This window comes from Pyrus communis, chromosome 1 (genome assembly GCF_041283825.1).
Source record: "Pyrus communis isolate YQ-2024b chromosome 1, ASM4128382v1, whole genome shotgun sequence".
NCBI lineage: Eukaryota > Viridiplantae > Streptophyta > Magnoliopsida > Rosales > Rosaceae > Pyrus > Pyrus communis.
The window spans coordinates 3,665,448-3,688,182 of NC_142565.1; the positions used below are offsets into that span (position 1 = coordinate 3,665,448).

General features: G+C 38.7%; 5 protein-coding genes across 5 annotated transcripts; 4 read left to right on the forward strand and 1 right to left on the reverse strand.

Annotated features, from left to right (window-relative positions):
- The first annotated feature begins 137 nt into the window (after positions 1-137).
- Positions 138-4,869, forward strand: EYE (conserved oligomeric Golgi complex component-related / COG complex component-like protein). The gene is made up of 9 exons (XM_068458690.2): positions 138-737; positions 868-1,077; positions 1,204-1,305; positions 1,444-1,727; positions 2,357-2,502; positions 2,816-3,014; positions 3,190-3,868; positions 3,993-4,325; positions 4,442-4,869. The coding sequence occupies exons 1-9, from the start codon at positions 453-455 to the stop codon at positions 4,715-4,717; spliced, it is 2,514 nt and encodes an 837-aa protein (XP_068314791.2). The 5' UTR covers positions 138-452; the 3' UTR covers positions 4,718-4,869.
- Positions 4,870-7,479: 2,610 nt separating this feature from the next.
- On the reverse strand, positions 7,480-10,762 carry LOC137719657 (uncharacterized). Its single transcript, XM_068458691.2, has 7 exons — positions 10,386-10,762; positions 10,078-10,206; positions 9,889-9,928; positions 8,793-8,868; positions 8,506-8,706; positions 8,204-8,416; positions 7,480-8,112 (listed from the first exon to the last, which is right to left on the reverse strand). Exons 1-7 carry the CDS (start codon positions 10,426-10,428, stop codon positions 7,750-7,752), a joined length of 1,065 nt encoding a protein of 354 aa, XP_068314792.2. The 5' UTR covers positions 10,429-10,762; the 3' UTR covers positions 7,480-7,749.
- A 605-nt stretch (positions 10,763-11,367) lies between these two features.
- On the forward strand, positions 11,368-12,302 carry LOC137721526 (peroxisomal membrane protein 11B-like). Its single transcript, XM_068460620.2, has one exon. The coding sequence runs from the start codon at positions 11,549-11,551 to the stop codon at positions 12,227-12,229; it is 681 nt and encodes a 226-aa protein (XP_068316721.2). The 5' UTR covers positions 11,368-11,548; the 3' UTR covers positions 12,230-12,302.
- Positions 12,303-12,949: 647 nt separating this feature from the next.
- On the forward strand, positions 12,950-15,345 carry LOC137720696 (cell number regulator 6). Its single transcript, XM_068459795.2, has 4 exons — positions 12,950-13,239; positions 13,815-13,929; positions 14,536-14,801; positions 14,900-15,345. The coding sequence occupies exons 1-4, from the start codon at positions 13,132-13,134 to the stop codon at positions 15,128-15,130; spliced, it is 720 nt and encodes a 239-aa protein (XP_068315896.2). The 5' UTR covers positions 12,950-13,131; the 3' UTR covers positions 15,131-15,345.
- A 5,618-nt stretch (positions 15,346-20,963) lies between these two features.
- On the forward strand, positions 20,964-22,362 carry LOC137721165 (putative aquaporin TIP5-1). The gene is made up of 3 exons (XM_068460272.2): positions 20,964-21,127; positions 21,382-21,635; positions 21,893-22,362. Exons 1-3 carry the CDS (start codon positions 20,998-21,000, stop codon positions 22,286-22,288), a joined length of 780 nt encoding a protein of 259 aa, XP_068316373.2. The 5' UTR covers positions 20,964-20,997; the 3' UTR covers positions 22,289-22,362.
- Positions 22,363-22,735: the final 373 nt, after the last annotated feature.

Sequence of the window (22,735 nt, forward strand, 5' to 3'; positions counted from 1 at the left end):
TTTTTGAGTTTCAAAATAAAATACTAGTTACATGCTTTTTATAGAAAATACTTTAAGTATTTTTCTAAAATTTTAAAAGTATTTCTTTTCTAAAAACGTTTACAGTATAAAAGCATTTCTCAAACTAATTATAAAACGACTAAAACACAAAAATAAAACAACAATGTAAGATAGATGTCCAACAAGGGCAAAATCGTCATTACATATTTATCCTTATTCACAATCTGACCCAAAAATCTGGTGTCGTATTGGAAAGTATCGCCAATTGGTCCTTCTTCTCCTTTCTTCATCATCTCCTCGGCGAGATCAGTAGAGAAGTAAGTCCCAAAGCCAGAAACTTTTTGCCCAAAAAAAGAAAAAGCTTGAAACTTGGCAGTTGGCAGTTCGGTACCGAATCGAAAAAGCGAGTCGACCCTTCCGATTCGGAACCGAGTCAGTGAGCGCGGGAAGCAATGATGCTGGATCTGGGTCCGTTCTCGGACCCGAACTTCGACCCGAAGAAGTGGGTGAACTCGGCGTGCCAGGCCCGGCACCCGCAGGACTCGGTAGACAAGCACATGGTGGATCTCGAGATGAAGATCCAGATGGTCTCTGAGGAGATCGCAGCTTCGCTCGAGGAGCAGAGCGCCTCCGCCCTCCTCCGCGTTCCTCGTGCCACACGTGACGTCGTCCGCCTCCGCGATGATGCCGTATCGCTCCGCTCCGCCGTGTCCTCCATTCTCGACAAGCTCAAGAAGGTAGGTTACCGTTACCAGCTTCTTCTGTCTGTTATACTCTTGTTTGGTTGCTGAGAAAATGTGGGATAATTGAATTGGGATTTGGGATATTTGGGAATTGAACAATCAATCAATAATATGCATTGTGCAGGCAGAGGGATCTTCAGCTGAATCTATAGCCGCGCTTGCAAAAGTCGATATTGTGAAGCAGAGAATGGAAGCTGCATACGAGACGTTGCAAGATGCTGCTGGGTTAACTCAACTGAGTGCGACAGTCGAGGATGTTTTTGCAAGCGGTGATCTTCCTCGCGTGGCCGAAACTTTAGCCAACATGAGGCATTGCTTGTCTGCTGTTGGGGAGGTAATGGAAGCTGCATATTATGTTTTTAAAGATATATATTTTTTAGTTGATTCAGTACCATATTGCATTTTTGGTATGTATTTGGTCATAATGAAGGCATATCGATGTTCAACCCCGTGATTTTAGGTTGCAGAATTTGCTAATGTGAGGAAGCAACTTGAGGTCTTAGAGGATAGGCTTGATTCAATGGTGCAACCACGTCTTACCGACGCAATATCCAATCGCAAGGTCACAATTCCTAACATTTTTCTTATTGAATTGCTTCCTTTCTATTATAGTCCAACAGCAAATTGCTTCCTTTCTATTATAGACCAACAGCCTTTTTTTGTGGCTAGACTCTATATGACGATTTATGCGTCTTTACAGGTTGAAATTGCTCAAGATTTGCGTGGGATTCTTATTCGAATTGGGAGGTTCAAGTCCATGGAGTTGCATTATACAAAAGTTCACCTAAAGCCCATAAAGCAGCTATGGGAAGATTTTGACGCAAAACAACCACCGCCTAATAAGCTTGCAACTGAGAAGTCTCAATTTGAAAGACCATCCGCTACTAATGAATCTCAGTCAGCTGCTCCCACAATTCTATTCTCCACTTGGCTCCCAAATTTCTATGATGAATTGCTACTCTATCTTGAACAAGAATGGAAGTGGTACATTCTCACTCTTTGATTCCCAGACATTTTTCTATTCTTATTCTTAGGCCTCGTTTGGTAAGTAGGATTGGATTGGAATGAATAACTCTCCAATTTCAAGGCAAATTGATGGTAGAAGTGAATGATGTTTCATTTAGAGCGGATTACAGAGAAGCGGAGTAGCCATGAAGAAAACTCATTTCTTCTAATCCTACCATTTTGGAGAGGATTGGAATAGATATGTTTCCTTCGTGAGTAAATCTTCTACCCTGTTATTTATTTTTTCATGTCTCCCCTCAAAACATGCCTTGAGATTAGAAAGTTATCCATTCCATTCCAATCCTACTCTCCAAATGAGCCCTTAGTGTGTTACCATGAGATATTGCATTTTTTTATAACTCGCAATGTAAACTGTCTTTTGCTTATGTTCTTTATCTGGTTTTACAACAGAAAATGGGGACAAGACATATTTTTGAGGCTTCTGCATGTTCACGTTCACTATTATTATCTTCCATAATGTTAAGAAAATTTTGAATTTATATCCCTTTAAAGAAGAAAAAATAAATATTCGGGAAAGGTTTAGGAAGTTACAGAATTTTATTCTAAAGTCATGGACTATCAAAATTAGCTTCAACTGTTGTGTATAGGTGCATGGTTGCCTTTCCTGAGGATTATAAGTCTCTTGTCCCAAAACTGCTGGTTGAGACGATGGTAGCTGTTGGGGCAAGTTTTGTTTCCCGTATCAACCTTGCAACCGGAGATGTTGTTCCTGAAACAAAATCATTGGCAAAAGGTTGGATGTGAATTTATGTTCTGTTATTATTAGATGATGTTTTAAATGATTATGATCTGAGACTTGTTCTATTTTACCATCTTTCTTCTCTTAAAACTTGTACTGATCCGAATGACTTCGGTATTGCATTGGTATTAGGTGGTGTGAAATGATACATTGCTACCCATTAGAGGGTTGATATTCTGATTCTGTGTGCTGGATGGATATACAAAGTCTTTTTCCCACCTCTCACACCTTTCACCATTTCGATATTTTTCTGATGATTAATTCTTTATTATCATCATATCTCAAATTTCTTATTTTTAAACTTTAGGTATATTAGATATTCTTTCTGGTGACATGCCAAAGGGTATCAAGATCCAGACGAAGCATCTGGAGGCTTTGATTGAATTACACAATATGACCCAGACCTTTGCAAGGAATATTCAGCATTTGTTTTCGGAATCTGATCTACGTGTTTTAATGGATACGCTAAAGGCAGTCTATCTTCCATATGAATCATTTAAGCAAAGGTACGAAAGATCAGGGTTTGAATTTTCATTCAGGCCTGGTTTTCTTTTCTTACTTGCATTTGGTTCAGTTTGGATCGGCGCTTGATTTCCTTCTTTTTGATATACTTGATATGGTGCTGTCTTTTATTTGTTTGTTTTTTTATTGGTTGATATATTATGGTGAAACATGTGGTAGGTATGGACAGATGGAGCGTGCTATACTTTCTGCTGAGATTGCCGGAGTGGATCTAAGAGGAGCTGTTACCCGTGGTGTGGGAGCTCAAGGAATTGAACTTAGTGAAACAGTTCGCAGAATGGAGGAATCAATTCCCCAAGTTATTGTACTTCTTGAAGCAGCTGTTGAAAGATGCATCAGCTTGACTGGAGGTTCTGAGGCAGATGAGTTAATTCTTGCAATTGATGACATAATGTTACAGTATATTTCTACCTTGCAAGAAACCCTGAAATCGTTAAGAGTTGTCTGTGGAGTGGATCATGGTGGTGACGGTGTTGGTTCAAAGAAGGAGATGGGGTTGGATAAGAAGGACATCCAAAGCGCACGCAAGGTTGATTCGATTTCGAATGAGGAGGAGTGGTCCATCGTGCAAGGTGCTTTACAAATCCTCACGGTTGCCGATTGTCTAACTAGCAGGTCCTCTGTATTTGAAGCTTCCTTGAGAGCTACTCTTGCGAGATTGAGCACCACACTCTCAGTTTCCGTGTTTGGTTCAAGTGTGGACCAAAACCTATCTCATCTTGCTAGTGATGATGGAAAGGGTTCATCTATGGGCGGAAGGGCTGCCCTGGATGTGGCAGCTGTGCGGCTCATTGATGTTCCTGATAAGGCTCGAAAACTCTTTAACCTTTTAAGTCAGGTATGACTAGATTAATGTTTCACCCTTGCTGTTCTCTCTTCCACTTCCTCTCCCTTCAGTTTAAATGAGAGCATTATTTTGTGGGTCGAAATATAAATTGACATCACCTTTTGGTGCAATGCAGTCTAAAGATCCTCGGTTTCATGCACTTCCCCTCGCATCTCAGAGAGTTGCAGCATTTGCTGACACAGTTAATGAACTTGTATACGATGTTCTCATCTCCAAAGTACGGCAACGCCTCAGTGATGTTTCTCGATTACCAATATGGTCCTCAGTTGAAGAACAAAGTGCATATCATCTCCCAACCTTCAGTGCTTACCCGCAGGCCTATGTGACTAGTATCGGTGAATATCTTCTTACTTTACCTCAGCAGTTAGAGCCACTTGCGGAGGGCATTTCGAACAGTGATGCCAACAATGATGAAGCCCAGATTTTTGCAACAGAATGGATGTTCAAGGTACCAACTTACATCTGCAATATTTTGTAGTAACTTTGTGAATCTTATCATAATTGCGTGATAGATGATTCAACGACACTCTTCCGTTTTGACAATGCTGTGTTTCTGTACTGAAGGTTGCAGAGGGTGCCACAGCTCTTTACATGGAGCAACTGCGAGGAATTCAGTACATCACAGATCGTGGAGCGCAACAGCTATCTGTTGACATAGAGTATCTAAGCAATGTGCTTTCTGCCTTATCAATGCCAATTCCTCCTGTCCTTGCCACATTCCACACCTGTCTTTCTACCCCAAGAGACCAGCTCAAGGACCTTGTGAAGTCGGACGCAGGAAATCTCGACCTTCCAACTGCAAACCTTGTATGTAAGATCCGGCGTTTGAGTCTAGATTAGTCATAATTTCATCGTGGATGAAATTATTTGAAAGATGTGCAAAACATTCTTTAATCTATACAAAAGGTCGGGTTGTTTTTGTGTTTGAATTAGCCATCGGTCTGATGTTTCAACATTTTGCAGTTAATGGAGTTATCATGTGCTTTAGCAAATACGAGTATGTAAAATTTTGAAATACTAACAGTCGTATACATTCTTTGCATGTGCTTATTAAGATTTTTAAAATAAATTTTACAAAGAGAGAACATGAATTGGTGCTAAGGCTTTTTTATCACGACCTTCAAACCATTTTTCGTCGCTGAAGGGGCTGTTTTTATCTTTAGCGACTGTTTCTTGATAACTATTTCGTCAGTAAAAGTTTATTTTGCTCAAGAGAAAAAACGTGAAAGAAAAATGACGGCAACTAATATGGTTACCTGGTTGTAAAGCTTTGAACGAAAACAGTGAAATTACTTAAAATTTCTGCATATGACGTCCGAATTCTGAGAGAGTGCTCGGATGTAAATGTGGTTGCAACCGGGTTGAATGATTGTTCGGCATTGATCGAGACAAGGTCCGCAACTTGAAGACACATCTTGTGGTTTCTGATGAGAGAACTATTGATGGTAACAAAGTATCTTCAGATTTCAAGTGGTCGCTACGGCAGATGGATGAACCACGAGAGGACTGATGATGTTGCTCTTTTCCTGGGTGATGTCTCTCTTCAATGTCTGTTTGTGTTTCAAAGTTGGGATGTCAACCAAATTGCATATACTTCCGCCGGGATGATTGTGTTCAAGGCTACTTGGAACCTCGTGGACCTGAAGATTATGGTGTGTACAACATCGCAGACCGGAGTTTTTCAAGCCCTTCCTTCGTTGATACAAGGTTTACTCGAGAAAGAGGGAACAAGTCGATCGACTCCATCATCACAAAGAAAGACCAACCGGCTGAGGCATTTATTTGAGATTGTGATCAATATTCTCTCCTTGAATTGTACAAGGCGGATTTCAAGACATTTTACATCTTCTAACGGAATAGCCTTTAGCGAGAAATGTTTCCAATTAGCGATAAATATTTCCAAGTACTAGCTCATGTTTCGGATACTTTGGGTTTGCGTATCAAGACAAGTCATGACATACATTTTTTATTTGCACAGCTTCTTACCGGTAAGAACACGTTCAATATCTGAGTTGAATATTTACACATATTCTTACCCGTAAGAACATGTTCATTATTTGAGCTGAATATTTACTAAGGTTCTTACAGTTACCGGTAAGAACGCTTCATATATTTATTAGATTCTTTTTTTTTATTTTAATTATTCTGAAATATTAGGCAAAGTGTTAGAAAAGTGCATGGCGTGTAATGACTTGTCTTGATACTCTAACCCTCGCATTGTGGCGTGCCATAACAAGCCACATGAATTGTCGACAGAATGCATGATGTGTCATGACATGTATTCTGCCAACAATTCGCAACACTTGTCATGTTGTGGCCAATAACGATGTTTTGGCGTGCCACGATGTGAGAGTTAACGTGTCAAGACAAATCATGACATGCATTTTTCTAACAACTTTAACACGCTAGGGTTTCCGGGGAGGAGGGAAATGTCTATCGTACGCAACCTTACCCTTACTTTGAAAAAAAACTGTTTCCATGACTCGAACGCATGACCTTTCGATCACAAAGGAGCAACATTTATGTTGCATCAAAGCTCACCCTCAGTAAATATCATCAATATTCATTGTTTTCCTATATCTTGTCGATATAGTGTGAAGTTTGCATTTCACTCCACTTTCATATCAATCCTTAATGTTTTGGATGTTTCGACAAGATTATCAATAATTTCGTGAATATTTTATACTTAAAAGTAACCATGGAAATATTGGTTTGGTTTAGCGCATTCGAAGTTAGCTTCAGCAAGTGCTGAGTGGATTACTGGAGTATGATCGTATTTCATTTCCCCATCGGTGACTATGGTGTCTACAAGTTTGAAGATCATACAACTTTACAAGACATCGATTACGCGACAATGTCAAAAGTGATACCGATCATATTCAATCATTTCAGTTCCATTTGGTAACTCAATAATCCCTACTCTTAAACTAGTTCTGCAAGATGAACAGGGACGCCCTCCGCAAACCATTGCTAGCCATGAGAAATATTTGACCCGTAGCGAGTCTAATCGTCGAGGTTTGCCGGATTTTATCTTGCCCTTCCTGCAAAACTTCAAAAGAAATGCACTAATCTGCAGAGTTATGATTGGCAGTTACCTCCATTCACCGTTGACGGCAAATCTTATATCGCATCCCAGTCTGGTCAAGTAGACGTCCATGCCCATGGAAACAACAGTTATGCTCAAAAGCAGCTCCTCAGAGACCGAAACAGAAATTTGAACTCCAAAACTACCTATTTCACATGATAGGGTAGTCTTTCAGATTATCCCCAGTCTTGACTGGTCTTTATTCTCTCACCAAAAAGAATGCTTGCACCGATCTAACCATTAGAAGGGTAAAAACCAGACCAATTATTTCTAGATGTATGGAGAGTAACCTAAATACCTCAAGAGGAATGAACATGTAGCATACAATCCGCGCATTTGACGACTGGTTTCTTCAGATCCCCATCCCCGTTAAACAAGCAGCACCAGCAACAGTGGTTAAAACTAAAAACCAGATACAGGAGGATGGAAAAGAAAGGGAAAAGTGTACCTATGGAAAGAAGGAAATATCGCATGGGTTGGTGACGGTAAATACACGATAAATGTGTTACCTCAAAAATGATTAAAAATCATCATGTCGCCAGCTGTGGTGTTATCATATCTTAAATATGTGTAAACAAACAAGTTTCATACAGCAAAAGGAAATTTGGCCCATCCCAAGTCTAAAATGAAATGTAAAAATGAGTTACAATAATAAAATTATGCCTACCTCAACCATTTTCTCCGCTAATAATACTGATGAATGGGAGATGGTAGTCTCAACAAAGATGTGAGATATGGAAACTACCTCATTAAATTTCAAAGCTCAGACATCATTCTACACGATTCATCAATGCGGGCGAACTGGACTTCTAGGTGACCTCCTGTGACTGTGCCTAACAGGGGAACGTGACCTGCTTTGATCACGGTACCTATCCCTTCCTCCATCTCTTCCATTTCTGGACCTATAGTCCACCCCTCTCCCTCCATCCCGACTACCTCTGCCATTCCACTCCCTTGACCTTTCATAATCTGAGTCTCGTTCCCGATATCTGTCCCGCTCCCTGTCACGATCTCTATCACGATACCTGTCCCTATCACTCGAATTACTTCTCCTTCTATCCTCCTGTTCCTTCTCCCTTTGTTTCCTCCGTTCTTCTTCTTCTTTCTCCCTCGCTAACCTTTCTTCTTCCCTTGCCTTCTCCTTAGATTCCTGAAAAATAAGGTCCACGTTTTTAGTCCCTGAGCAAGAAATCATGTTTTGCCTTGACTTCAATACTTCATTAATCAACAGAGAGACTCACCTTGAACTCAGTGATAAAATCCCGAACCATGCCATAACCAATATGCTGCTTCCCTGTAACATGAGACTGAGTTCTCTCTACAGCATCATTGGCCACAAGAAATGAACCACAGATCTCACAGAGTGCCATTTTTTTCTCCTGTGCCAGCATCAACACTTTATCATTCTGGGGCGGCTGAGCCAAGGCTGTCTTTTCAGAATTAAGCATATCCACCTACCAAATGAAAGGAGAAAGAAATCAAGTGGTCAAATTTCATGTAGCAGTATACTCCACTAATAATTAAAAATCCCCAACATCAGCACCTTTCTCATGAGTGCTTCAGCTTCATCGACCTTTCCAGCTTCACCTAGGGCCTCCACTTGTTCCAGTAAGTTCTTTATCTTTTCCTCCAGAACAGATAGCTGTTCAGACTTTTCAGCTGACAGTGGAGGAGCTGGCGCAGGTTCCACCTCCTGAGCAAGGCGTTCTCGCCCACGCTTTACTCTTCTATCTAAATCCATCACCTGAAAAGCAAATTATAATAAGACAAAGAAATATAGGTGAAAAATCATACATCACGAAGAGAAATGAGGAGACATGCAAAACATACCAATTTCTCACAAAAGTGAGCGAGTTCAGCTTCAAACTTGGGTACATAAGCGTCATGCCGTGGGGACTCTTCAAAACTAAAATCAATACCATAAAGAATCAAAATTGGAACTACATAAAATAATGACAACTTTGGAACAGCAAACAACAGAAATATTAAAACAAAGCAAAAAGCAGCGAGTTTTGAGCTAGAGAACAAAACCAGAAAAGCGAAAACAAAAAAGATTGATATGGATAATCTTTGGTTTGGTCTCGTGCATTGAATTGTGATATCAAAACTAAAATATACCTGGAGTACTTATGAAAAGGGGGAGTGTATGAAATGACCTCTGGTCATCACCCAAGGTCAAAAATAAAAGTTCAATTTTTGCAAAACCTTCTAGATACTCATCTTATAAACATAAATATAGCAATTATATATCACTTCCCTGATAACTTGTGCAAAACATCTGTACATCAACAATGCATAGATAAGAAAAATTAAATAATTAATCTGAAAAGGGGCAAATAACCTAGAACCGAACCCCTACTGAATACAAAAGAGAGTAGACCATGCATAATTAACTGCCAAAATAAATAATTGATAGACGATTCATGCAGCGGACATTTTATTGGATGTCTCATGCAGCAGTGCATCACTATGAGCAACTGTTTAGCTACTGCTGACTTGGAATTGATAAATGATTCTCCCCTACGTGGAAAGATCCGTTCAATGCGTAAATAAGTTACCTCAAAAAGAAAAATCCAGCTACTGCTTAGAATACCATGTAAGGCATGTCAAAGTTTCATCCTACACCCTACACCACACATAAGAAGCAGAAAACTTGTTTGTACGAAGACAAGAGAAACAACATTCTTACAACAGAAGCATATAAATGATCAAAAAGTCTTTATGGGTTAGCAAGCTAAACTTTTTCAAAAAGTTCTTTTGATAGAATTCGTGACAAAACAATTCCAAACAAGCACAAGGGACCCTCTTTTGATTGCAAATATAAACTCCGTACATAGCAGAACGAGAAAACATTAGATAACATTATGATAGGTTCACATTGCCAAAAAATAAAAACTCTCAACTCTATAAATGTTCAGTCTATCACCTTTCTTTCAACTTTGGGTCATGTATTTTAGAGCAAGGTCCTGATACAAAAACAAAAAATTTACGGTCAGTCAAAGTGTGCACTCCACAAAAACAAATTTAAACATCTGATACGAAAAACTGAAATTCCTCAGCAAGAAACTTAGTGTTAAACAATTGAACATCAATACAACTTCCAACCGCAACTCACCTAGATCGCTTCGAGTGTTAACGAAGAGATCGTGAGGACAAAATCGAACCATATAGGCTCCACAAACCTCCTTATCATCCCAAGTAATTTCCTTGTACCCCTTTCTCTCCTCCTCTGTCAAATTACGAGCTGGAATTCACCACAAACCAGTATTCAAAACCAAATTCAAACCAAAATCAGCCAAGAAAGACATCAAACAAATTAGAACCCATTAAAGCCATTATCTTTTCTAAACAAATCCAAAGTCCCCAACTCATAATCAGCAACTATCGTTTCTAAACAGAGGGGCGATCAATTAGGGTTTGAACCTGAGCCCATAAGTTCGTCCAGCAGAGCTCTCTGAGCATCCATGGCTGTGTCAAGTGATGATTTGGGATTGGGAAGGGGAACAACAAAAAGAAACCGATTTGGGCTTTTGGGTTTGTAGCGGAGGAACCAGTGAGGATTGAGCAGTGGAATAGGTATCAATGGCTTCTAGGGTTTTGCTCTCCAAGGACTAGAATCTCAGAGAGACATTAGACAAGAAGAGAAAAGAGGCGAACTGGGCCTGGTCTTGTCCGTTTCCGTGCGAGCCGCTCTTGGTCACCGGAATTGAACTTTTTTTTAACAAAATTATAAGTTAATTATATTAAATTCATCTAAATTGCGGAAAATTCCAACTTCGTATTGTTTACCTCATAATAGTGAAATACCAACTCTATAGCTCATCGATCTTGTAATATGTGAATTAGCAACAATCCGTGATCAGTGATGGATGTACATTAGATCAAGGTGGTCTCAAGACCAGTCAAAGGTGGGGAAATATACATGTAAAGGTTAGATTCTTTGAATGTTTGATCGGGTCCTTTTTATGCCCACAAAGTATTTGATGTAAACCTATTAGGCATATCTTGATATCAGCATGTTGCGTTGACACACTTAACAAATACTATCGATACACTTGACACTTGACAAATTCGGAAGACATTTACATGCTTGTTTTTCAACTTCTGAATAGTCCTGGAACCACTTTGATCTCAATGTACATCCACCCTTGGCTTGGAGATAATAGATAACTTATACAAATTTTCCATAAGATACAACGAATTACACATCCAATATGTTCAAACCAAGTCTAAAAACAAGTAGAAAATACAAGTGATATTGGCGAAGGATATTCGAACACGTGACGTGTCGTGACCTAAATGAATTTTTGGCAGAGGTTAAATTTGAGGTCTAGTTTTGTGGAGATAACAAGCTTGGACTGTAGTCGGCTAAAGACAAGAAAGCCTACTACCGTTAGCGAGTTGCATGGCATGCAGTCCAACCACAGAAGCTAGTATGCTATTATCCAAAATCCTGCAACTTCTGTGGTGCTCTTTATCTCTCGTTTCTTCTACCAATCCAACCCCAAAATTCTCCCATCGAGCTAGCGCGATTCATACTTCATCGCCAATCACAACCAAAACATCTGCTGCGTACATTTTCAATCATGAACGACACAGTAGACAAACTTGTTATCTTCCTGGCAAAGCGAGACGGCATTGACAAGCTTGTCAAAACCTTCCAATACGTCTCCAAGATTGCGCACTGGCACGCCGAGGCCAAGAACCCCGAAGTTGCGCAGCGAGCCAAGCAGTGGGAAGTTGCATCCGGGCTTAGCCGGAAGGCCTTTCGAACGGGGCGGTTTCTCACGGGATTCAATGCGCTGAGAAGAAGCCCCGGCTCCACCCCTAAGCTTCGGTTCCTAGCCGTTCTTGCTAATGCAGGGGAGATGGTCTACTTCTTTTTCGACCATTTTCTCTGGCTGTCCAGAATCGGGACTCTGAACCCGAACCTGGCGCGAAAGATGAGCTTTATATCGGCGTTTGGTGAGTCGTTTGGGTATGTTTTCTTCATCGTTTTGGATTTCATTGCGTTGAAAGAGGGCGCGGAGGCGGAGAAAAAGGTTGCTGCCTTGGAGGACAAGTCTGCGGAGACGAAGAGCGAGAGTTTGAGAAAGATTAGGGCTGATAGAGTGATGAGATTAATGGCAGTGGCGGCTAATGTTGCGGATTTGATCATCGGAATCGCGGATATCGAGCCTAATCCGTTCTGTAATCATGCCGTCACTCTTGGGATTAGTGGTTTGGTATCTGCATGGTCCGGTTGGTACAGAAACTGGCCTTCATAAGTGATTAAGCTCTTGTTAATTGTGTTTAGAGCTGAAGTTTGTAAATTCAGTATATCTACTGCATCGTTATATATATATATATATATATATATATATATATATATATATGTTTAATTTGAAATTGTTAAACCAATGCCACCTAAACTTGCTTTGTTGCAATTTGCTTTATCTTAATACGTGAAGTAATTATATAACATGATCGTATTCCAATATTACATATTTTTAAATAATGTACTAAAGTTTACGTTTCTTTTTAACTGGAAACTCAAAATTTGTGTCCTATAACGAAGAGGAAATGAAGTGGAGTGTTAAATTAAATTTTTGGTTTTGAGTTCAGTCGTCTTTAAGGAGCATTGTAAACTCAAAATTCTAAATTCTCATATACACAAGTGGTGTACTTCAACCAAAGGATTTAGAAGGTTTTGCATTAGAGATGACCCTTACTAAAAGATTTGGGATGGTCTCATAAGTATGCAGATTAATCACGTGATGAAAGAGATAATGAAATACAATCGATTGACTAGAAATCTAAATATTCATAAAAAAAACGACGTGCCTCTCGGTAGGCTTTCGTGTACCTTTCGGCTTCTTAGCCCCGGAATGAAGTTCCTAGTTTCCCAAAAAAAAAAAAAATGGTCCGTCTCTTGAAACGACATCGTATGCAACAACATTTGTCGGCGGACATCGACAAGTCGTATTACACCGAACGACGGGAAAGAAGACAGCAATCCAAACAAATCCGAAGGCCGAAGCGAAGAGCGAGACTCGCAAAGACGAGTTTTTAAATAAGCGTTAAGAAGACAAAAGTTGACCCACGTAAATCTAGTCCCAGTCCGGATCTTCCCTCACTAATTAGTCCCGGGTTTTCCCAAAGCGGTGCCGGAGAGAGCAGAGCAGATCGGATGGCGGATGGGACTGCGCACTCGCGGTATGTGAAGCTGACGAAAGAACAAGCGCCGGCGGAGGACATTAATCCCGGCGAGCTCAATCAGCCCATCGAAGTTCCTCAGGTTTCTCACACCACTCTCTCTCTCTCTCTCTCTCTCTCTCTAGACCAATTCGTCGTATTTTTTGTTAATTTGACATGGGTTTGCTCTGGAAACTCCGTTGCTAATATCCCATTTGTTTTCCTGTATGATTTTGTATGAATTGCATTTCGTTAAAACTTGTGTTGGTGGGATTTGGTTTGGATTGTTAAATTTTTCTACTTTTTGTATGTATTTTCTGATTAGAAGGTTTTTGGAGGGATTGAAGAAATTTATAGTAAAAAAATTGGTGCTATGTAATTTTTATAATGCCATTTCTGGGATAAGATGTAAATCAGATTTTTGAAGTCGTATTGGTACCTCAAAGAATTGTTCAGATCTAGAATTTTCGTAGTTTTCGAAAGAGGACGACTAGTTGGTTTTGGCTACAACTTGAATATGGTTGATCAACTACACTTATGTTGTAGGTTTATGGGGTAGATGTTGATGAATTTGTGAATTTCACATGTGAGTTCGTTTGCATTGGAGGGTTGTAATTTTAAGTCGTTGGATCGGATGAGAATGTGATTCGGCAACTGATCTTGTGTGTTACGGGCCAGTTGAATGTTCACAGGTGTAACGAATGTGGACAGCCTTTACCCGACAGCTATCAGGCCCCTGCAGATGAGCCTTGGACAACCGGAATTTTTGGCTGTGCTGAAGATAGAGAAAGTTGTAAGTTGATATGGGAACTAGCTTTTCATTTCTTGTACAGCGACGCAGTATGAAGTTTACGCTTACCTTTGATTTCCTTTTATTTTGATCTTTTGCTTTTGCGGGGGATTTGGTGTCCCACTGAGCTTGCCTCATAAACAAAGCGCAAAGCCCTTGCAATAGGGTTTTTTTTTCACAAAGGTGCAACTATAGCAGTGCATGTGTTAAATTCTATGATGCTTATGGCTACATTTGATAAGATGCCTTCTTCCTTTCGATTTTTCTGGGGTATATTTCGTCTATTGGAGTTTGTCTCTGGAATATTGAATGCTCGGAACAAGCTATCATGCTTGCCTTTCAAAGTTTGAAATTTATAACTCTAGCATTGCCCTGTTTCATATTCTTTTATTACAGTTTATTCGTCTTATGCTCTGAATGCTGCCTCTAACTTTATCAAGTAGGATGTTTCTGCCCATTCAATTGGTTGACCATAGTCCTGTGATTGATAAGCATGAACGTCTTTGCTCGTACTACTGTGCTGTGCATCTAGACTCTAGTTCCAGTAATTCATTTCTGCAATATAAAAACATGGTCTACTAATAACACTGCCTTTTGTTGCCTCTTCAGGCTTGACAGGGTTATTTTGTCCATGTGTTCTGTTTGGGCGCAATGTTGAGAGCCTAAGAGACGATGTCCCTTGGAACAGACCTTGCATTTGTCATGCCGTTTGTATTGAAGGTGGTATGGCTCTGGCAGCATTAACTGCAATCTTCCATGGCATTGACCCAAGGACTTCATTTCTTATTTGCGAGGGTCTGTTATTTTCTTGGTGGATGTGTGGGATATATACAGGTCTTGTCCGGCAATCCTTGCAGAAGAAGTATCATCTAAAGGTAACCTTTTGTTTGTCCGTATCTCAAGTTTATGTCATGTGGAATATATTTTTCTTAACTGAAGCTTGCTGGATGCTTAATTGCGTTGTTGACTGCAGAACTCGCCGTGTGACCCATGCTTGACACACTGCTGCTTGCACTGGTGCGCCTTGTGCCAAGAGCACCGGGAGATGAAGGGACGCCTCTCGGACAATGCTGTGATGCCAATGACTGTCGTCAACCCACCCCAAGTTCAACAGATGAAGTCTTCTGACGACAACCAGGACTCTGCTGCACCATCCTCTACCAGCAATAATGGCCACACCAATATGGAGATGCAGGCGTTGTAGGATTTAAGCTAAGCATCATTTCACAGGGGTTAATGTGTGTGAGCTGCCGCCATTGTTGTAAAATGGTTTGACGTCACATACAAGGGAAATCGTCTATACAGTTGCTTAATATTAATCTGTGATTCTGTATAAACCTCAATCTATATAGAGTCTTATCCTTTTCCATTGCAGTGAGGATTGGAGACATTTTAATTTTGAAAAGATTTCACTTTTAATTGGATGCATTATTGTGTGCTTGTTTTTTTTAAGTTTAGGGGGGAAGGGGAGCCTCCCCCCCCCGCCCCCCCGAGGGGCAGGGCATACCACAAGCCTTAGAGGACATACTAAGGTGTTCTTTTTTTTGGTTTTTACAGATCGCCCACTAAGAGGAATTGCTGACAGATGGACTAGAAAGGTTTTTAGTGTATTTTTCTCTCTTTCTATTCGATTTTTTCAATTGATGCGAGGATCACACGAAGGACTTTTATGCAATTGGAATGTCACCATGGTGGATTCTCATATCAATCATGCAATGCACTTAAAACACTTGTTCGTACATGATTAGTTTGAAATATGACTGTAATGGTCCCCGTTGTACATAAGTGAATTAACATAACTCTCAATTCGAGGGTTTTCAAGGCGGAGGGTTTTTTAGAGGTCCAAGCTTGCCTTCCGGCTCTCTCTCTTTTGTTGGTTGACATAGTATGTAAGGTTCGTTTGGAAGTTCTTTTAAAATGAGTGAAATCATCTTTAGAGAAAATATTAAATTCTAAAATCACTTAAAGTGGTTCCTTTAATGTTATTTCATGATTCATTTACATTTTTATTATTAAGGATTGGTTCCATAAATATTTTCACCAAAAATATTTTCCGCCACTTTAAAATAACTTCCAAACGAGTTTGTAATCTTTATGTTTGGGGATGAAATCCAACGTTTTCAAAATGAACCTGCCATGTGATTCATAAGAAAGTGAATACATATTAATTCATTTTAATTAAGTCCACGTGGATTAATCTCTCTTTTAGCTGGCAATTGCCAAGTAAAAAACATAAACATACAAGGACTTCTTATCCTAAAAGGGCTAATTACATTTTAGTAGCCAAGTTCTAACAGGTTTAGGATATAAAAACAGAATAATCATTCCTCCTCCTACGCTAATTAAAATACATATATGCCTCACAGAAAAAAACTGTATATATATAATGTATGGGACTCTTCACTAAATTAAATTCCCACAAGAAAAAATTGAATATATGTTTCTCGCTTCTTCCATCATGCACAGTGAATTTTCTCCCGGTCGTGGTGGTGGGTACGCTGAGCAAAAACATGCGACAGAAAACCCACCACCTTGTTATGGACTTTCGATGTTGTCCCTAGCTTGTTCTACTAAATCCGGCAGTGCTGCGGCGGAGACGGGGGTGGAAGATTTCCCTTATAGTAAAAAGGACGTGAGGGATTTTATTTACAGACAAGATGTGGAGAAGCACAGGACGAAGAAGTTTATGCAGAGAGAAGATAACCTGGAGAAGTACATGAAGAGTGCGGTAATATATAGGGCTAAAAGAAAGAGACGTGCCTCGCTTGCTGGTTGTTTGGAGTTCTTGACGACTATTTTCTGCCTCAAATTTTAATAGCTCGAGTTTAGGTCATAGGGTTAGTCAATTTGGTTCTTTTTTTGTTTCATGTATTGTAATGTTTTTAATTTGCTCAATATGTTTTAAGATTTTTGTCATTTTTTATAATTCGATGAACAATGAACTTGCGTTATGAGATAATGTTTTATTTGTTGGTATATAGTAAAAGAAATATGTTCAATAAATGACTTGTAACTTAAGTGATCAGTTCTTTAGCCTTGCACCCGAGGTCTATGCTCGATCACATGTAACGGTGTTAGTACTAGTTTTGTAGGAAAAAGAATTTGAATGGCAGATAAGACAGAATTATAGTGTTGTTATACCGATCCAAAATAATACTAATTACAAAAATCGTCGATCTTAATATGGGCTAGAAATATAGCAAATCAGAAAAGCAAATAAAATAGGAGTTATTTTTTTTTTTTGTTATTAATTACCAGTTGTTGAAAGGCTAGGAGTTTGTAAAAGACAATGTACTCTTTTTTATTTTATTTTATGTTTTTTACTAAAATATGTTGTGAAAAATAATAAATTTACTGACAAACCACTGTCTCACTACGTGAGGTTTTTTGTGAATTATTTATTTATTTAATTTTTTTTAAATCCCTAGCGAGAAAATCCCAATTTGAAAATATTATAAATGTTGTCCCATTTTGTTAGTCTCACGATAATTCCGTGCCAAACAAAGGAAACTCATTTGTATTTCGAAGAAAGTTGCATAACGGTAATCATATGAGTAGGGTTCTTTCTTCTCCCCTTGCATACTTTTTTTTTTGTCTATCTTTATATAAAAAAAAATCAACACAAGATACTGACGTGACTTAATCGTAACCGTTTAAAGATAAGGGGAGGAAAGATGAAGGAGATTAAAAGGGGAGATAATTTGCCAATCAACCATGTCCTCCCAATCATGCGAACATGTACATTGCCACGTGGCTTGACGTTTAACCATTTTTTGAAGTTTTTTTTTTAAATTAAAATGGTTATTGAGATTTACATAACTCCTCACCTTGGTCCCTAAGATTTAAAATCAATACAAGTGATATTTGAGATTATTCACCATCAATTATTTTAGTCATTCTGTGAATAGTTATGTTAAATAAAGATTAAAATGACAAAACTACATTCAATTTAATAAACAATGGGCCAAAATGATTTGACAAAAAATTAAGGGTATTTTTGTCATTTCATCCTCATTTAATGAAGATTTTTCACCGAATGACTAAAATGATTGATGGTGGACAACTCATGGACCAATTCTATTGATTTTAAATTTCAGAGATCAAAATGAAAAGTTATACAAATATCATGAACCATTTCGGATAAAAAACTTCATCAACCTTCACAACCCTTCACCAAAACTATGCCAATTTTTAATTGCTCAAATATATAAGTAACTCCTTCACAGAACAAATGTTGCCCTAACTGCTCTCAGTTTTGCGAGGTCATACAAAAACAACAATCAAGTCTTATTTTGCTAAGTGGGGTCGGTGTATGAATCCTAGAACGGCACTAGCCTCAGTTTTGCGTTAAGTCTTTTGTTAACTCAAGTACTCCATATATTTACTTAAAAGTCTTTTTCCAAAAATTTCTAGGTCTTTCTCTATCTTTTTGCCCTGAGTCTTCTAATATAAGTCTTCGGTTCACATATATATCTAAACCACCTTAGCTGATTTTATTTCATGTTTTCTTGAATTGTAGTGGTGGCATCTAAAATCAATCATGCATTACACATAAGACAGGTATTTGTACATTATTAGTTTGAGATGTCACCCTAGTGGTCCTAATTGTACGTAAGTTTGTCTTGAGCGGTAGCAAGTTCGAGGAAGAGATCAGCAATAACCCCTTGAAAACCAATATAACTCTCCTTTTGTTGGTTAATGTAGTATGTAATATTTCTGTTTGGGAATGAAAGCCAACGTTTTCGATCGAAAAAGAAAAAAAGCTGCCATATGATTCATAACAAAAGTGGATAATCACATGCATATAAATTAGTTTTAATTAAGTTCGCATAGATTAGTCACATATTAATTAAGGGAATTGTTATTATAGCACTTCAAAAATTTTATTTTACACTCTAAACTTTCTGTATTAGGAAAGAAAAATACATTTGTGAGGAGTTTAGAATGAGATTTTTGGAATGCCAATAACACTTCCCTTAATTAATTCTAATTAAAGTCCAATTAACACATTAATATAAAAGGACTTCTTATACTAAAAGGACTAAGTTGCTAAGTTCTAATAGGTTTAGGGATATAAAAACAGAGTAATCATTCCTCTCCTACGCTGATTACAATACATATTTGCCTCGCAGAAAAAAACTACATATATATATATATATATATGGGACTCTTCACTAAATTAAATTCCCACAAGAAAGAATATATGTTTTTCGCTTCTTCCATCATGCACCGTGAATTTTCTCTCGGTTGTGGTGGTGGGTACGCTGAGCAAAAGCACGCGACGGAAAACCCACCACCTTGTTATGGACTTTCGATGTTGTCCCTGGATTGTTCTATTAAATCCGGCAGTGCAGTGGCGGAGACGGGGGTGGGAGATGTCCTTTATGGTAGAAACGACGTGGGGGATTTTATGTACAGAGAAGATGACCTGGAGAAGCACACGAGGAGGAAGTTTATGCAGGGAGAAGATGACCTGGAGAAGTACATGAAGAGTGCGGTAATATATAGGGCTAAAAGAAAGAGACATGCCTCGCTTGCTGGTTGTTTGGAGTTCTTGAAGACTATTTTCTGCCTCAAATTTTAATTAATATCTTGAGTTTAGATCATAGGGTTAATTAATTTGGTTCTTTTTTTTGTTCCATGTATTGTAATGTATTTAATTTGCAATATGTTTTTAAATCTTTGTCATATTTTATAATTCGACGATACAACAAACTTTCGTTATGAGATGTTTTATTTGTTGGTATATGGTAAAAGAAATATGTTGAATGAATGACTTGTAGCTTAAGCGATCACTTCTCCTGCCTTGCACCTGAGTTCTATGCGGTCTATGCTCGATCACATGTTAACAGTATTGGTATTAGTACTAGTTTTGGGAAGGAGATCTTCTCCGGATTTCTTCCACATAATATTCCTCATCAAACAATCCCGACCCTTGAAATTTGATCCACGAGCTAAAGTTATTATAACTTTTAGAGTGGACTCCTATTTGTAGCTGTTGGATTAAATTTCAAGTGTCCGGATTGTTTGACGAAGAGGATTAGGTGGAAGGGATCCGGAGAGGATCCCTTTCCGTAGTTTTGTACGAAAACTAATTTGAATGCCAAATAAGACTGAATGAGGGTGTTGTTATTGTAAATTTTAACAAAAAGTTTATGGTATTGTTCACTTTAACGAAATTCCGATCCAAAATCATACTAATTACCACAAAAATATGTTAATATGGGCCTGAAATGTAGCAAATAAAAAAAGCAAATAAAATGGGAGTTGTTATTAATTACGTCCCCTAGCAATCACGATTGCAAAATTTATTTATTTATTTTTTGAAACCCCTAACGAGAGAAGCACAATTTGAATTTTATAAATATTTCACAATTTTGTTACTCTCACGATAATTTTGTATCAAACAAAGGAAACACGTTTGTGTTTTGAAAAAAGTTGTGTAACGGTATAATTACAAGAGTAGGATTCACTTTCCTCTTAATTCACTTCATTTCTTTTCTCCCCTCTCACACTTTATTTTTATCTCTCTATAAAAAAAATCAACATTGATGTAGCTTAATCGAAAACTATTTAAAGAAGAGGGGAGGAAATATTGAGGAAAGAGAATCCACCAATCACCCATGTCCTCCTAATCACGCGAACGTGTACTTTGCCACGTGGCTTGGTGTTTAACCATTTTTCGAAAGTCCATCAACCTTCATGAGAAAATTTTCATTATAACCGGAATATGAGTAATACATCACTTGTTTTTATATAAGTTGTGGAAAGTTTTACTTTTTAAGTTTTTAATTTTTTTACACATATATCTACCATTTGTATAGTGACACGTGATGTAACACTCCGTGTTCCGGTCATACTGAAAAATCTCTCCAACCTTCACAACCCTTCACCAAAACGTTGCCATTTTTTGCTTGCTCAAATATATAAGTAACTCCTTTACAGAACAAATGTAGCGTTAACTGTTCGATTTCACCGCTGTTTTTTCACTCTTATTTACACCAAAACTCTCCTCTAAAATTACCTTGAGGACTCAATTCGTTCTTCAACATCGTGTTTTGATTTGGATCAATGGCTAGGATTGCATTGACCGCTCGACTTCAGAAAGCAATCACTCCCAACGCCCTCCGATCTTATCTTGCAGAGTTCATATCAACCTTCTTCTTCGTGTTCACTGTTGTTGGCTCCACGATGTCGTCAAGTGAGTCTTTCTTTCCTTTAGTTTTCACTTTTCGTGTTAGCAGAAATACCTTCCTATCCCAAAATGTATACGTTTCTTTCTCACGCGACGTGTGAAAAAGGAGCAAATCATAATTTAAACTTAAAGTTTTTGTTCCAGTTTTAGTGTAATGTAAGTTTTGAAAATAAAATTTAATTTCTTGTTTATGTTGTGTCCGTTACACTGAGACAAAAATGTCGTCACTTTAAGTACTTGGTTGTGTTACAATGTGGCAGGGAAGTTGATGCCGGATGCTGCATCATCAGATCCAGCAGGTTTGGTGATGGTTGCCGTTGCCAACGCCTTCGCATTGTCCTCGGCCATGTACATTGCAGCCAACGTCTCTGGCGGCCACATCAACCCGGCAGTCACCTTCGGCATGGCGGTCGGAGGACGCATTAGTGTCCTCAATGCCATCTGCTACTGGATTTCTCAGATGGTGGCTTCTATCATGGCGTGCCTTCTCTTGAAAGTCACTACCGTTGGACAGGTAAAAAAAACCTTTTCTCTATAAGTATTTTTCATTGTAAGTTTTTGGACCTCAATGCAAGCTAGTATTTTTTCAATGAATCTTATACGTTTTATATTAAACCGATTTCAACTTGCTTAAGATAGACGTTTCTTTGATTCTCGCAAAGCGGAGAATCTTATCGGTTTGGAGTCGCCTTTTCAAAAGGATTTCAAACTGAACTAATATTAACCCTAATCTCACACCCTAGCGACAAACTTTTTTTTGGGACTGCGCAGCATGTTCCGACCTACGGAATCACCGAAGAGATGACGGGTTTCGGGGCGTCGGTTTTGGAGGGCGTGCTGACATTTGGGATGGTGTACACTGTTTATATTGCCGGTGACCAAAGGCATGGTGCATTTGGGGGCATTGGACCCCTGGCAGTTGGGTTCATGGCCGGAGCCAGCGTTTTAGCAACCGGGCCGTTCTCTGGTGGGTCCATGAACCCGGCTTGTGCATTCGGGTCGGCAGTCGTTGCCGGCAGTTTCAGGAACCAGGCGGTTTATTGGGTGGGGCCTCTGATTGGCGCGGCTGTTGCTGGACTACTGTATGATAATGTGGTGTACCCTACCCAGTCTCCGGATTCTCTTACGGGGATTTCTACGGGATTTTCTTCAATTAATGTTTCTTAGATATTTGTATTAGGCATTAATCTTTGTTTGTTATATAACATTTTCAGTTGTTATTGGTGTAGCAATTGTAGTTAACCCAAGGCTACTCTTTTTGCTTTAATTTTTAATTAGTACTAATTAATTCATGTACTTTGTTATTTGTGGGGCAGTAATATTTATCCTAATTATATATATATATTTATATCTACACTAAGGGTAAAAGAGTGGGTCAAGCCTCACAACAAACCAGCCATAATAATGTGGTTCAAATTCTTTTTTGGCTAAAATTGAGCTCAAGATCTCTCACTTACAAGTGAAGAAGAATACCACTAGACCGTAGTACTAAATAACAATTTTTTATATTAAAACACCGAATAAGTAGAACATACTGAAATACGAACTTAGAACCATTGTACGATTCACTAATGATAAGAATTGAACTCTGAACGTGCCTTGTAGAATACGGAT

What these genes read in the sequence shown, in the direction of transcription:
- EYE (XM_068458690.2), top strand. Translation starts at nt 453, where the DNA reads ATGATGCTGGATCTGGGTCCGTTCTCGGACCCGAACTTCGACCCGAAG. An exon ending in GCTTGTCTGCTGTTGGGGAG is followed by an intron (nt 1,078 to 1,203) that starts GTAATGGAAGCT and finishes CCGTGATTTTAG; the next exon opens with GTTGCAGAATTTGCTAATGT. An exon ending in ACGCAATATCCAATCGCAAG is followed by an intron (nt 1,306 to 1,443) that starts GTCACAATTCCT and finishes GCGTCTTTACAG; the next exon opens with GTTGAAATTGCTCAAGATTT.
- LOC137719657 (XM_068458691.2), bottom strand. Translation starts at nt 10,428, where the DNA reads ATGGATGCTCAGAGAGCTCTGCTGGACGAACTTATGGGCTCAG. An exon ending in GGACGAACTTATGGGCTCAG is followed by an intron (nt 10,207 to 10,385) that starts GTTCAAACCCTA and finishes GGTGAATTCCAG; the next exon opens with CTCGTAATTTGACAGAGGAG. An exon ending in CTGAAGCACTCATGAGAAAG is followed by an intron (nt 8,417 to 8,505) that starts GTGCTGATGTTG and finishes TTCATTTGGTAG; the next exon opens with GTGGATATGCTTAATTCTGA.
- LOC137721526 (XM_068460620.2), top strand. Translation starts at nt 11,549, where the DNA reads ATGAACGACACAGTAGACAAACTTGTTATCTTCCTGGCAAAGCGAGAC.
- LOC137720696 (XM_068459795.2), top strand. Translation starts at nt 13,132, where the DNA reads ATGGCGGATGGGACTGCGCACTCGCGGTATGTGAAGCTGACGAAAGAA. An exon ending in AGCCCATCGAAGTTCCTCAG is followed by an intron (nt 13,240 to 13,814) that starts GTTTCTCACACC and finishes GTTACGGGCCAG; the next exon opens with TTGAATGTTCACAGGTGTAA. An exon ending in AGAAGAAGTATCATCTAAAG is followed by an intron (nt 14,802 to 14,899) that starts GTAACCTTTTGT and finishes TGTTGACTGCAG; the next exon opens with AACTCGCCGTGTGACCCATG.
- LOC137721165 (XM_068460272.2), top strand. Translation starts at nt 20,998, where the DNA reads ATGGCTAGGATTGCATTGACCGCTCGACTTCAGAAAGCAATCACTCCC. An exon ending in TGGCTCCACGATGTCGTCAA is followed by an intron (nt 21,128 to 21,381) that starts GTGAGTCTTTCT and finishes ACAATGTGGCAG; the next exon opens with GGAAGTTGATGCCGGATGCT. An exon ending in AAGTCACTACCGTTGGACAG is followed by an intron (nt 21,636 to 21,892) that starts GTAAAAAAAACC and finishes GGGACTGCGCAG; the next exon opens with CATGTTCCGACCTACGGAAT.